This window comes from Macrobrachium rosenbergii, chromosome 16 (assembly GCF_040412425.1).
Source record: "Macrobrachium rosenbergii isolate ZJJX-2024 chromosome 16, ASM4041242v1, whole genome shotgun sequence".
NCBI classification, from domain to species: domain Eukaryota; kingdom Metazoa; phylum Arthropoda; class Malacostraca; order Decapoda; family Palaemonidae; genus Macrobrachium; species Macrobrachium rosenbergii.
The window spans coordinates 14,183,054-14,198,725 of record NC_089756.1 but is presented as its reverse complement, the minus strand read 5'-3'; the positions used below and the strand labels follow the sequence as shown (position 1 = coordinate 14,198,725).

The 15,672-nt window shown below is 35.8% G+C and overlaps 2 protein-coding genes across 3 annotated transcripts in view; one reads left to right on the top strand and one right to left on the bottom strand.

The window, feature by feature from the left end:
- The window catches only part of LOC136847102 (AH receptor-interacting protein-like), a 756,409-nt gene that overhangs the window by 202,999 nt on the left and 537,738 nt on the right, over nucleotides 1–15,672 (top strand). Inside the window, exon 2 of one of the 2 annotated variants that reach the window (XM_067118412.1) lies at nucleotides 9,384–9,437. The exons of the other annotated variant lie outside the window; for it this stretch is intronic. The gene's annotated coding sequence lies outside the window, so the exon portion shown is untranslated. The remainder of the gene's footprint in view (nucleotides 1–9,383; nucleotides 9,438–15,672) is intronic. 2 annotated transcript variants of the gene reach the window in all.
- Shal (Potassium voltage-gated channel protein Shal) overlaps nucleotides 1–15,672 on the bottom strand; it is a 387,602-nt gene that overhangs the window by 74,844 nt on the left and 297,086 nt on the right. Inside the window, exons 2-3 of the mRNA XM_067118408.1 lie at nucleotides 12,869–13,031; nucleotides 388–576 (exon numbers count right to left, since the gene is read on the bottom strand). Coding sequence (XP_066974509.1) covers nucleotides 388–576; nucleotides 12,869–13,031 — 352 coding nt within the window. The remainder of the gene's footprint in view (nucleotides 1–387; nucleotides 577–12,868; nucleotides 13,032–15,672) is intronic.

Sequence of the window (15,672 nt, the reverse complement as noted above, 5' to 3'; positions counted from 1 at the left end):
TCATACATCATCAGGACCCTCCATATTGCTTCTTTATTACTTGCATATGCTTTTGCTAGGTCCATATGTGCTATATACAGATTTTTCCCTCTACTTTCAAACTTCTCTCACAACGTTCATAAAAAACACTTGATCCACATAACCCATCCCCTTTCTAAACACACGCTGTTCTTCCCTTGTCAGTTCTTGTGTCACTTATCTTATTTTCGTAGTCAAAATCCTACTTTACACCTTAGTTTACCAGGTAATGTAATGCTTCCATAGTTCCTGTGTGTCTCTGTGAACCTTTTCCTTAAACAAAAAACAAATCTAGCACCCTGAAAAGCAATAATGATATTAATTAAGTTCAGCAGGGAGAGTGTACAAAAGAGACGACGCGTTCCTTACCGTGGTTTTCTCAAGGCAACGGAGTAAGTGATGATGCTGCAGCTCGAAGATGTCTTCTTCTTTGGTAAACTCATCCATCTCCAGGCCGCTCTCCTGGGCGGCCAGTCGGGCTTCGGCTGCTTTCTTCTTGCTGACGAAGGCGGCTCCCGACGACGCCTTAGCTATTCGGATGCGAGCTAGGCGCGCTTTCTGTATTGAGAAGGACGAGAGGAACAGGCGGTTAGTTGCGTTCGAGTCCTTTGGTTCACTGCTTCTTTTAATGTGTATAATAAACTTCAAAGAAATAATGCAGTACCTTGCATGGCAGTCCTATACCAGCGTGGCCGAGGTCCTGTCACTATAGGGCTTAATATTTTTTGTTCATTTATAAAGCTATGATTCCGCTCAAGAAATGAACAAAATTTGCAGGCCAAAGAGTATATGTGCTTTAAAGCATTTTACGATCTCGGCAGCTGCATTTATGCCGTTAGCTGCTTTTGAGGTTCAAGACAGACCAAAAACACCAGTCCACATGTACAGGACGCATGAACATAGTCTGGTAGCCTTTTTTTTTTTTTTTTTTTTTAAGACTTAGAGTAACCAACATTCCCATTCAAATAAAAAATGACAGAAAAGCAAGCAGGCCTAAGATATCGGTAGCGGCCTTGTGAGCTTAATGGAGATGCAGCGTGTAATTAAAAAAAAAATATTGTGTGTGGAGGCTTCCATAGCGAAACCGAAAAACAAAAGTGTGCCCATTTTATAATCATAAGACTTGTTTTATTTTTTTTTTTCTTGCCCTACTTCTGCTCCCTCAATCCCCTTCTACAGACGTTGTAAGTTCAAACTCGCCTGTTGTTCCTCGCGTTTCTGGAGTGCTCGCTGGGGAAGAGAGTGAGGTTATATGTCAGTGGTGAGGTTAGGAGGCCGCAAGTGACTCAGGGCCTTTGGGTTTTATAGTTGGAGACAGATATTTCTATTGTTACGCTAAAGGGAAGGAAGGATGCGGTTTTCTAAGTGAGTCACAGCGAAGAGAAGAAGAAGAAAAGAAGAAGAAGAAGAAGACGAAGAAGAAGGGAAAGAAGAAAGTAGAGGTGGTGAAGAAAGAAACATATTTAAAGTTCTCTAATACAAGTCATTTCTAAATGTTCTTACACAGTACTGTAAAAAATGTACTTTGATTAAAAAATTGTGCAGTGTTGTACCGATTCTTGGAAATTGTACTCAAAAACACATAGAGGACAATGCATACAAATATCTGTCTAAAAAAAATGGTATTTTGAAAAAAATGTCAAAAATATATTTAGTGGCTGTGAAAAAAATCAGTGATGGTATTGTTTTGTACATCTAGGAAAAATAGTGGAAAATCTTTGGTGTAATGGAAAATGTGTTTTGACTAGAGACACTTTCTCCCTAATTGAGTGCTTGGCAGTTCTTACCCTGTTAACTCTATGGCTAAACATCTTCCTGTACCTGACCTTTGGCTTCTAATAATGGGCAGTATTACAGCAATTCTTCTACTACCGTTCTCCGACCACTGCAGACTATGTTCTTCCTCTCTCCTACCATCTCTAAAAGCAATGTTTCTGTACTGTGTCTGTTTCGTAGGCTGCATCTCTTTCCGTACCCAACTCTAAAACTACTTCCTAAGGATGCCAGATTATTAATTAGTCTCTTCAAGGTGCTGTCTCGTCGAAATCGAAAACCATCCAGGGGGACTAGTTTGTTTGAGCCGTGCAGGCTTCGTCTGGTCGAAATTGGGAACATTCCATGGCTATTGCTAATCCTATGTACCCTACATGTACTTGTCATTTTGAAACCTGTAAAGTTTTCGTTTCTTCCCCCCTGTCAAATATCATATATAATGTATGAACATGGTACATCCTTTAATACATGGGACATCTGCTTTGAAACTCTGGACAAAAGTTTCCACTCAATCATGAAATCAGCAACGCAATCTAAAACAACCTTCATTAGAAACTTTGGTAAAATGAATCACAGACCTTCTGTCACAGGCTCACTTTTGATTATATTATTTACTATTCCTAACGTAAGTGGATTTTTTTGTGCCTTTCCTAGACACCGTTATAGAAAAATGAACCCAAGATGCAGCCAGGAGAAAAAAAAAATCGTAGGATTCTTATCGGTTCTATCCGTCAACCTGTGTGGGGTTTCATGGCTGATGTAATTAATGGGACTTTATCATTGTAACTATTGTTAAGGAACATTTAATTGGACGAATTACACCCAGTCTGTGCAAACTACCAGCAACGACCCGTTTACAGTGTATGAGTACATTCCTTATTTAAACCAACTACCTGTCTTTTTACAGTTATTTAATTTAATTCATACATTTTATTAATTACATGACCATTTATACGAACTAACTACTGACCTTTAATGTAAAAAAGTCCTGATTATGAAACTACAAGGTGTTTCACCGTTTATTAACCGCTACATCATTATTAGGGGAATCTGTCATGTGGTAAATACTGATCTACATGTAAAATTTTTGAGTACACGACGATGAATAGAAGGTTAACTGATCTAGAGACCATTTCAGAAAACGGGCGTAACTACTCCACATCATTAGCGATCAATCAGCGTCATAGGGGTTAATCATCCAGTTTACATCAAGTTCGTCCGATTCGGATACCCAAGAAGCTTCAAAAAAGACCACAAAGCGGTGAATCTATCTATTCGAATAAAGCGTGAATTTTGGAGGTTGACCGCTGAACGCTGATCAAATGGCAAACGCTAAAAAAAAAAATGAAACTACGTATGTACACTAAAAACGCAGCATCGCGGAACAAGCGTACATCACGAGCTGACGACTTAGGTGGCAAGCAGCTTGTATATCCTCTCCCAACGCTACGGGTGCGCTTCAGCTTGCACGGATTTGTTCACGGGTTTCTGTCTGCCAGTTCTCCGGTACGGAACTCACTAGATTGCGTAAGAGCTTGCTTGCATTGCATGTACTGTCTACTGTGTCGTAACATTGCCGTCCATCAGACAGAAACCGTTTTTGAAACCGTTCAAGTGATTCATTTTTAAAGCTCGTGGTTGTTTTCTTTAATCTATTAGCTTTTCTCGTAGATTCTAATACTCTAAATAAATTTATTTGGAAAAGCATAAAACACTACAATTTTTCTTTATTGAAGCTTATTGCGTATCAAGAATGACGAATACTGCTTTTTTAAAGATCCAGGTTCATAGTTTTTTTTCACTTGTATGATGTGCAGTGTTCGCCCCACCCCCACCCCAACTAGATAACGATGGAAATATATTTAGAGCACTCATTGGTTTAATTAAAAGTTTTCCTCTTTATTTTAAGATGATTACTTAGGGCAGCGAAACTACCAGTAGTAATATTAGTACCTGTAATTAAAACTGTGATTAAGTAACAGATAAAAATAATAAAAAAGACATATTTACAAACATCATTATTGTGAGCATTGCAAATTGCACAGATTTTTTTTTTTTTTTTTTTTTTTTAGTCTTCATGTCACTTCATGGTTCAACATCTTATTTCAGTTAATACATGCACCTTTTGACACATATTCTCAAGTGGTAAACTGAACATCACAAGCACATTCGCAGTTTAGTAGTGTGGTTGGTTGTGCCCGGTATCTCCCCACCGGAGGAGGAGGAGGAGCAGGAGGGGGAGGAGGAGCAGGAGGAGGAGGAGGTAAAGGAGGAGGAGGAGGAGGAGGAGGAGGCCGGAGTCCTGGCAGGAGATTAATTAAACTTTGTGTTCCATAGCTATTGTCAGGGTCTGAGCCTAAGAAAGGGGGAGGAGGGCTCCTGTAGGAGAGAGAGGTCTGAAAGGGACCAATGTTATCAAAAAGTTTTTTGGAGGAAATAAGAGTTTGTGGGAAGGAGTAAAAATCTATGAGAACTTGAGAAGAATCTGCTATTTGCTTCTCCACTCAAATATTATGAGAAAATATGAAATCCCTCTACAAAAGGGTTATAGAACCATAACAAAGTGAACATCCTTATTTCCTTATTTTTTTTAATTATAGAGGTATTATAACAGCGATCAATAAAAAGTCCGATTTTAGCTTCTTAATACGCATTTCAGCACTTCACACGACATAATTCCGAGTCACTTTAATGAGTTGCTGACATCGCCAGGCTTTTAAAATGTTCGAAAAAATGTCTTCAACATCGTTCTTAATTTATGATAGTCCCTCTCTTATTTTGTTCAAACGTTTTGACCGTAAAAATCTATAAATGAATTTAATTTGAGCTTCTGACAGAGCAAGGTCTTAAAATGTTCAAAATAGTCTTGAATATATTACGTATGTCTGGTGCTTCTGTCGTTATGGTGCTCAAGGTTTTCGGCTGAAAAAATATATTACTGGTTATGCACCTTTCCTAGGCACATCATAAAGTATCTGAAGGTAATTGTTAGAGCCTAGTTTTACGCAGAAGTGGGCGGTAAGCAAGGGTGACTTATGTATTCATTGGTTATATTTTAATATTCATTATGGATGGAGAAGAGATACGGTTACAAATTAGTAGTGAAAGAAAAATTGTCTTGTGTAGATCATGGACTGACTAATGCTTGCAGAGCACTTGTGTATTGGTGACAGTGACGAGAAAGTATCCAGAATGCCGACAGAGTGGAATGGAAGAGAATTTTAGCACTATCGATGAAAAATAACTGCAAAGATAACATTTAAAAGTTGGTTATTTTGGAAATTAATATGAAATATTTTTTTGGCATAAACTTGCAGTTGGGAAAAGAAGTTAAAAGGTAGGTATTATAATGGCAACTGGCTCTTCAAATCATGAATGAAAATTACTACTGCCACCAGAGAATAATTTGACGAAATTTCCTGATAGTGGCCTGGGTTACTTTTTCTCTCCTGTGACATTCCGTAAAGGATTTTCTTTTTAGTTATGGAACATGAAGTCTTATAATCATCTCCAGAACTCCATTTCAGTCCCAAAATGTCATGAACTTAAATAGTACAAATGCACAGATTTAGGGATAACCAGGTATTATTTTACACAAACACAGAAATATTTTGAACCTGAAAATAAGGAAGGTTATTAATCACATAAAATAAGTAACAAAAGATAAAATATAGTAACGGGATATTTTCTCCCAAGAAAATTCCTTAAAAAGTAAAATATCAGCTTTTCACCTAATACAGGGCAGTGAAATTCCAAGTTCAACGGATGGTTCAGCGAATGAAAAGCTAGTTGATTACCGGGGAATTTTCTCTTCTAGGACTTCTAGTCAGTCCCATTGATAGCAAGAAAACTCAAAATAAAAAAAAAAAGATCGGCTTTTGTTGAAGCCTTTAGCAATGGCATACCTTGTCTTCTCTGTTGGTATTGAGGAATTGCGAATCATGAGATTTTGATGAATAAATCAGAGCTGGAGCTTCTCTCTAAGAGAAGTAAAATCAAAGGAATAAACATCTGGATGTGGTAGAAGTAATGAAAAACAAAACGAACGAAATATCTTGTTGATGGAGAGAAATGAAAGTAGTCTCGGAGTGAATTGAATCGGTACTTGATTCTTGCAGCTGTTAGGTCAAGAAGAGGACCTATAGGATGAACGTGTTGCTTTCATGTAACGGTTTCAAATTCATATTCGTGTTGCTACACACTTTTACTCTGAAGTATTTCAGTGGGAGATTGTGTGTGCCGTTTCGGAGGAACTCAGCCTCAAAAGTATATTTAGTCTCATTAAAGAGAGAGAGGGTTTTATTTTTTTTTTCGTGCCTTAGATATTTGCCTCGAGAAGATGCTTACCATACAGGAGGAACGCTACCACAAAGTTTCTGTTGTGAATGTACGAGTATTCCAGCAACTCCAATCTCCGGGCTTAGGAGAATGACTGAAAAAACAGCAAAAATGCTTCATAAGGACAGTTTGCATTGAAACGATTTTTTTTTTTTTTTTTATGAAATGACCGACATTTTCCTTAGTATACTTTCAATCTCAAACGATATTGACCTCTATGTTTTCATATTATATTGTCTTTGCTTTTCACCTAATTCATTTGTAGACCTTTTTAAACCTTAAAGTATTCGTCAGGTGCCTTCAAGTGTGTTTCTCTGAAGTGCTTTCGGCTTTACATTAGAGACTAGTGGTCCTGCATTATTCTTGTTATATAAGACTGTACTTCCTTTGTCACAGGTAATTAAGACGAGCTGTACAGTCAAAGGGGAATCTTTTGTTTTTCTTTCGATTCGTGTAACCGGCCATATTTTGTCCCATAACTTCCAAAAGTAGGTGAAATGTTTACTGGAGTTTTTGAATTATTCATTGTTTGATGTCAAAGACTCACAAACAAATGCACACTTCGTTTTGTCTCGGCTTCAGGAAAGTAGGTTAAGTGTACAACCCTCGTGTTAAGTGGGTCCTCTAATGAAAAGAGGAAGTCTTTTCGTTTTTCTAATGAGGCTTTGTTTTGCATTCACACAGCCAGTTTTATTTCATTCCAGTCTAATGCTAAATGATTTTGACTCATTTTTCAGCACCGAACTTTTTTTTCTATATACAGAACGTAAAGAAAGTTTAAATGAAAACTGTTTACACGCAAAAGGCGATATTTGTTTGTAAACAAGAAAAAAAAGCTCAAGGGAATTGTTTTCTTATTAAGGACAGAGAACGACAGTACGTTCGGTTCCTGGCGAGGGCTTGATCTTCATCAAAGTAGTAAGGGCGTATAACCCCTTTAAATTAAAGCACTCCCTTCCCTCCTTCGGGTGAGGGAAAGCGGTGTTGTCCTTAAAGGGGAAATCAGTGTTTAGTTTGTCGTGGCCAGCGGTTAGTCGGTTTGTCTTTTTTGTATTATTATTATTTTTCCAAACTTCCGTCGAATCGAAGAATCCAAGGTGTATCATTCCTGTCAATAACACGTAACGCAACGGTACGTGTGAGATTACTGTACAGGTGCGTTCGTACGCATGTGCTTCTGTAATTTCGTGTAAACACGAAATTGTTTTTCATTGACGGGCAGTACCTCATTATCAGCGGTTGTTGCCTTGCTTGCTAATTCATTTACTGTTTCGTTTTACAAACATAAATGAGATCTTGATATTGTAGGTTTGTATTTTTTTTCCTTTATTTTTTTTTTTTACAAACATAATTGAGATCTTAATATTGTAAGTCTGTATTTTTCCTTTTTTTTTTACAAACTAAATTGAGATTTGGTATTGTAGGTTTGCACTTTTTTCCTTTATTTTTTTTTCTACAAACATAAGTGAGATCTTGATATTGTAGGTTTGTATTTTTTTACTTTTTTCTACAAACATAATTGAGATTTGATATTGTAGGTTTGTATTTTTTCCTTTATTTTTTTCCTAGACATAAGTGAGATCTTGATATTGTAGGTTTGTATTTTTTTTACTTTATTTTTTCTACAAAGATAAGTGAGATCTTGATATTGTAGGTTTCTATTTTTCTACTCTATTTTTTTTTCAAACATAAGTGAGATCTTCATATTGTAGGTTTGTATTTTTTTACTGTATTTTTTTTAAAACATAGGTGAGATCTTGATACTGTAGGTCGTATATTTTTACTTTATTTTTTTTTCTACAAACATAAGTGAGATCTTGATATTGTAGGTTTAAATTTTTTCACTTTATTTTTTTTCTACAAACATAAGTGAGATCTTGATATTGTATGTTTGTATTTTTTCGCTTTATTTTTTTCTACAGACATAAGAGAGATTTGGTGATTGTAGGTAAGTATATTTTTACTTTATTTTTTTCTACAAACGTAAGTGAGAGCTTGGTATTGTAGGTTTGTATTTTTTCCTTTATTTTTTCCTACAGACATAAGTGAGATCTTGATATTGTAGGTTTGTATTTTTTTTACTTTATTTTTTCTACAAAGATAAGTGAGATCTTGATACTGTAGGTTTGTATTTTTCTACTTTATTTTTTTTTTCAAACATACGTGAGATCTTCATATTGTAGGTTTGTATTTTTTTACTGTATTTTTTTAAAAACATAAGTGAGATCTTGATACTGTAGGTCGTATATTTTTACTTTATTTTTTTCTACAAACGTAAGTGAGATCTTGATATTGTAGGTTTGCATTTTTTCACTTTATTTTTTCCATTTTTCTACAAACATAAGTGAGATCTTGATATTGTATGTTTGTATTTTTTCGCTTTATTTTTTTCTACAGACATATGAGAGATCTGGAGATTGTAGGTTCGTATATTTTTACTTTATTTTTTTCTACAAACGTAAGTGAGACCTTGATATTGTAGGTTTGTATATTTTCCTTTAATTTTTTTCTACAAACATAAGTGAGATCTTGATATTGTAGGTTTGTATATTTTTACTTTATTTTTTCTGCAAACATAGGTGAGATCTTGATATTGTAGATTTGTATTTTTCACTTTATTTTTTCTACAAACGTAAGTGAGATCTCGATATTGTAGGTTTGTATGTTTTACTTTATTTTTGTCTACAAACATAAGTGAGATCTTGATATTTTAGGTTTGTATTTTTTCACTTTATTTTTTTTCTGCAAACGTAAATGAGATCTTGATATTGTAGGTTTATATATTTTTACTTTATTTTTTCTTCAAACATAGGTGAGATCTTGATATTGTAGGTTTGTATTTTTTCACTTTTTTCTCTACAAACATAAGTGAGATCTTGATATTGGGTTTGTATTTTTTCACTTTATTTTTTCTACAAACATAAATGAGATATTGATATTGTAGGTTTATATATTTTTACTTTATTTTGTCTACAAACATAAGTGAGATCTTGATATTGTAGGTTTGTATATTTTTACTTTATTTTTTCTACAAACATAGGTGAGATCTTGTTATTGTAGGTTAATATTTTTTCATTTTTTTTCTACAAACATAAGTGAGATCTTGATATTGTAGGTTTGTATATTTTTACTTTATTTTTTCTGCAAACATAGGTGAGATCTTGACATCGTAGGTTTGTATTTTTTCACTTTATTTTTTTCTACAAACATAAGTGAGATCTCGATATTACAGTTTGCATTTCTTAAACTTTCAGACGAAAAACGTCCTGTTTAAAGCTTCCAGCGTTGAAAGTTTCTACGAGTGCAAGGTAAGTGCGCAGTTACTAATCCATTATCTAAAATCCCCTGATCGAGGGTGCGAGAATGTGCAGTGCTTGTGAACGTAAACGTATCGGACGAGAAGATCAACAATGCTTTTGCGATTGCGTGCTTGCATGCTTGCGCCTAAATTTAAGCTTGCATTATAAAGTGAAGGAGCGTGTGCTTTTTTTCCTACTTTCCTCTTTTTCTAACTACAACTTGTAAGTGTATTTGGTGAGTTCTGTCTTCAATCAACGTCTGGTTGCCATTTGTCAATTTTATTCTTATTTTTGTACAGACCATTTGTTTTTCCTTGTTTATTATCATATTCTAATGGCTATATGTTTTATTACGAATGTAATCAGTCTGGTAAAAAGCATACGGAACTTATTGTGTACTTGAACGCAATGAAATCGATTAAGCTTATCTGTTTAATTATCGTATGTTGTCCGTTATATCTGTTTGTAATTATCGGTCCTATAAATATGAATTGACAATTCAAAACAAAATGGCTGTTGGTCATACATGTTAGAGAATCTTTATCATATGGAATATTATTTTGAGGTCCATACATTTAGGCTTGAATGAGTTGGCACGTAATAAAGGTGACGTGGGCGGAAGGGAGGGTTGGCGGTTCTGGGGTTACGACTATGGGTCACAATGAGGCTTGAGAGCCAGCAGAGTATGTTAGGGCGTATACATTTTCTTTTTCTCTTTGTTTAAAAGGAGATATATCACCTTTCTAACTTTCATATTTCACCTCCGCCTCAGCGCGGATATTTCAGCTGTATTTCTATGGGAATAGAGACAAAATAATAATAATAATAATAATAATAATAATAATAATAATGTGAACATGGTTGCCATGACACCATTGCCAGTCAAACAAACAGGCTGTAGTAACGTCATCTGACGTCATATCTTATGAGGGGAAATCAGCAACTTCGGTTTTTCTCCTCATTCATGGTGTCTTTTGACATTATAACACCAGTTTTATGAAATGATAAATCAGTCTCTGAATATTGAGGACGTTGAGATTTTTTTATATATCTTCAGGTATTCCTTAACTTGATATAACTATGGTCTTTCATCGTTGTTCATCTCTATACATCCATGGTGCAAAGCATTAAACCTTTTTCAACCTTATTTTTTGTACGTCTTTGAATAACTCTGTATGTGAGTCTCTGTCACAAAATATATATTATTTTTGAGCTACGAAGTAGGATGGGAGAAACATCATAGGTTGATCAATAATTTACAGTAGCCTTAGTAACCTCATAACCTGTTCATTTCGTAATATTTTTAGATACGCTTTCTACTGAAAGACTTACAATTAGAAAGGAATTAGAGAGCAAACTCCTCTCAGATGCATTAGTAAATTTTCACCAGGAATGTTGGTTAGTTCATTTCAAATGGGTCTTAATTTTTCGCTAACTCTGCGTAAATGTGTTCCTTCCTTGATCTTTGTGATAGCAGGCTTATGCAGACACTGTTAACAGTTTTGTGACTTAAGATATTTTTAGACGTATGACGGCCACAGTTCATAACCTATCATTTTGCCAACCGGACCTTTCTGATTTAATGGTAGTTACAAAAAAAAAATGCACGCTTGCTTAGTAAAATAACTGACTTTACGATAAATAAGAAACTGTTGTGACTAATTTTTGTCCACTCGTCTTCCGTTGGTTCCGTTGGTTACAATTTTGCTCAACAGTTTTTGTCAGCATTTTTTCCAGTTCCTCTTGTTAACGAAATACCCACCAGCATTCTCCTGTCTGCATCAGATATTTTTTTCTCACATCTGTGTACACAGATGAACACGTGCCTAAATATCAAACTTTCTCCCTCGATAACTTTTAAATTATTTTTTTAATAACTGTGGGTTCGAAATTTTGTTATTTGAGGCAGTCCTCTCTCCAAGTTCTTTTAGGTATATATATATTTTTTGTGTAACCAAAGTTCTTTGCAATACAACTTAGAGTATTTCTGTAGAATGGTGAAAAGTAACAGATAATAAAACAGCTCCTGTAATAGGGAAAGAAATGGATTAACATGTGATTTAAATGTACACTCAAATGATCAAACTAATTAGAATTAATCATCCCCTGTTAAATAATGACACAGTGCAAAATGTAAAGAAACAGGATACATACCACGAGGATTTATATTAGGCATGGCAGAGAAGAACATGAGAATTCGAAGTGAGACATGAACCAAAACCAGAACACAACTATTAGACACTTCCTAAACTGTTGTTGATGGCGTTTCCTGTCGAAAATAGTTCTCAGAAAAATTAGACTTTCGTAACCGGGATTAAGAACTCCAAAAGAACTACCATCGCAACGTGGATCAAGAACTCCAGCGGTGCTACCGGGATCTTAAACTTTCCCAAATTCAAGGGATTTTAAGAACCAGACTTCATTTCAGTTGGGGAAGGCAAGTTGCATTAGCTTGGCCGTGTATCTGTTGAAGTTTTCTCATACTCAGCCGAATCTCTCAGACTATATTCTTAGCCGGGATCAAACATTTACCAACGAGAGGAAGCGCCGTGAATCTCTTGAGCTGAAGTATCAATATATTCCCATTCTTTTTCCTTCGGAAAGCTAGCACTGGCTTAGTCAGACCAGAATGGACGAATGCTTCGGCTATGCATTACCTCGTATGGCTTTTGGCCCTCTCGGTAAAGAGTGAAACCTTGTCTCAACAATACCGGGAGAAAAAGGCCACTTTTTCCATGACAAAGAGACCTTATCAAAGAGTTACTCTTACAAAGATTTTTCTTTGTGGAATTTAGTAAATGGAATCCTCTCAGAAACAAGGTCACACAAGGAAAAGCATCTCGGAGAGAAAATACTAGATTATCGAAATGATATAGTTATAAAATTTGAAGCCTCGGTTAAATACGAGCCAGTCAAAAGTAAATAAAAAGAGCAAATAAGATCAAATATATCTTAATCTCAGACAAAATAAATATATCCATCTTATTCATTTTCTTGTGGAATGCAAGTTATGTCGAGGTGTCTTCTTTGGTGATCAGGTAAGAAAACCTACTCAGCAAACAAATTAAACAGAAAATGATTCATTAGGATCCAAAGATAATCAGATGACAGTTAAAGATAACGTAGGAAAATGTCCTTGGAGAGACATTGTCAGTATTCACCCAGCTCTAATTGACGCCTCCACCGCCACTACCCCAAATGAAAAAAATAAGAGAAATCTCTCTCTAAACAAATGGAACAACGTGACCTATTTGGTCCCAGTGCTTGGCCAGTGGCCTAGACCTGGTATTAGATTTAATTATCATCCTTCGGACCAGCCCTGTAAGAGCTGATACTCAGCTCTGTGGTCTGGTTAGACTATTTTCGTAATAATAATAATGAGAACCGTCAAGGTAAAGAACTGTAAAAGTAACAGAATTCCCCGGTAGATCCCGTCATACCTTCTGTGCTTTTCTCTTGTCTGCCCGCTGGTTCTGGTGGTAAATTCTTGAGAAGTTCGAGACGATGACAGGTACAGGTAGCGCGATCACCAGCACACCGGACAGTGAACAGACACCGCCCACGATTTTCCCGGTGGGCGTGTGGGGAACCATGTCACCATACCTGTGGAAGAAGAGGAAGATGGCTTTAATGAGATGGCTAAGGACTGCGAAGTGAGGGGTGCTGATATCTATACAATAATTGGGCAAAGTGATATACTGCAGGCGGAGTTGAGTCATTCAAGCAAGTAACTGGTTGGGATCGCGTTATTCTGACGAAACTACAATACTGCCGTGAAACAAAATGCTGCCGATTGCAAGAGTAAGCGAAGCCTGATAAAGTATATAATAAGTAATGAAGTGCCCACATTCTCTCTCTCTCTCTCTCTCTCTCTCTCTCTCTCTCTCTCTCTCTCTCTCTCTCTCACACACACACACACACATATATTATATATATATATATATATATATATATATATATATATATATATATATATATATATATATATATATATATATATAGAGAGAGAGAGAGAGAGAGAGAGAGAGAGAGAGAGAGAGAGAGAGGTGTTGCATATTTGCATTTTTATGTGCGTGTCTCCATTACCATTTTTGCAAAAATTTCCATTAAGTCTGGGTTAAAATCGGTCAAAGCATCGAACTTTGCCCGACTTTCTTATACTTAGTGAGAATGAATATTCTTAAGGTTACCGGAAAGATGAAATTCCATTCTAGATCCCTACAGTGGGACGGAGCTGCTGACGGGAATCCGGAAAGTAGCGTGAAGCAACACTTCCTTCTTTTTAGTGTAGTCACCTTGGTTGTGGAAAGAGATCTTCAAATCACCTTGATGATCTTACTGCTGTTATTTGTCTGTGCTACGATAACGATAATATTTTAATTTGTGCAAGTTTTCACGAAATCATGAAACATAAATCTCTCTTTTATTTCTTTAAAAACAATTATCAAATGTCTAATTTGTGCAAGTTTCCATTAAATCATGAAAGAAATCTCGCTTTCAATTCTTTAAAAACGATTATCAAATGTGTCTCTCTTTGGAACACCATCTACGTCAACAAAACTGTCGGAATAGCCTGCTTCCTCAAGCACACAATTATTTCTTTCGTATTTCCCAAAACAACGGCAACAAACTCTGAGTTCAGCGTCTAGCGACACTCAGCAACTGCTTGTATCTCTCCTCAGAGATCAATGATGGAACAAGGACCAGCCGCCTTTACCAACAACTCTACTTTTACATCTGATCTTGACCCACTTTAACTCCGCCGAAACATTGTCTGTCTCCCGGGGGAGATGCTTGAAGGTGTCCCGCCGTTCCCTCGGCAGCAACACCGCACACGTGCGGCAGGAGACACCTTCCTCTGATGGGTTGTATGGTCAACTGATTGGTTGATTGATTCTGTCTGATTTGGTCCTGATATATCCGTCAGTCTTGAAATATTTATGCTCTTGGTGTGCTATACGATCTTCGTCCAGCAATTTTCTTGGCATTACAGAGCATGTTTAGAGTAAGAAAAAAGAATTGTTCATGGTACAGGAATGGACACTAATTAAGAGCAAATGTATAAAACAACTACTAGCTACAGCCTACACCATCGGGGCAATATGAAGGTGAGAATTTGACTGTCAAAAGCTGTTATTTCTAGTTGAAATTCCCTGTCCATTCTCCGCGGCATTTGAACGCGAATTTATGGTTTTTTTCGCTTTAAAAACGTACAGGAAAAAATGCGATAATGTGTGCTCAGAATGACGATTGCTTGTGATTCAAAAGACCAAACCAGTGGATCATTGTACGGTTTTTAAGAAGTGAGCCAAAATTAAATTACTCTGGCTTTGGTAGGTATGTAATATATGGAATGTAAATTACCAGAAAAAAATACAAAAACTCGACTAATAAAAATTTATACAAATTGTAAGGCTCGTGAAAATATATTCTCTCGGGGGGATATATTTTCCTTAAAATATATTAATGCTGGGTGGCCATTAAACCAAAACGGGACCCAGAAACTGCGGGACTAAAAAATGATCGAAATGTAAAGAATTTTAAAGATTTATTATCAGTGACTCTTCACAATTCCAAAGATTTATAAGTCAATCGACAAGTCCGAACCATAGCCACTGGGTTGGAAAATGCTGAAAATCAATGCTTGTGATATATAGTCTCATAAGCATTATATCATATCGCGATATATAATACTTATATATATATATATATATATATATATATTATCCATCTGCAATCGTCGAGCTTACTAACAAGTCAGAAGTAAAAGTATTTACTGCAGAGCTTAATTTCCTTTGACTCATATAATGACTCAAGTTGAAAATAACTCGATATGTATATTAAAGTATAAACTACGAAATAATCATAATCGTTGATCGAGAAGAAACCAACTCAGGGATCGAAGCCAAAATCACCGCCCCCTTCCCAAAAAAAAAAAAAAAGTAATTACAGGGAGAGACAGCAAATGATTGAGAAGACTGAAACCATCTCCTAAAGCAGTCACATCATATTAGGTCCTATAGATGTGTACCCTAAAATATCTGCCAGTCATGTGTCATTCGCCCCCACACGGTTAAAGAGAGAGAGAGAGAGAGAGAGTTGAAAATAGAATGATGAAATTCATTGCACTGTTTGGTCTTTTACAAGATTTTAATTTATCCCACGAGATTGGTCAGGATAGAAATCCTGGTATTATTATTATTATTATTATTATTATTATTATTATTATTATTATTATTATTAT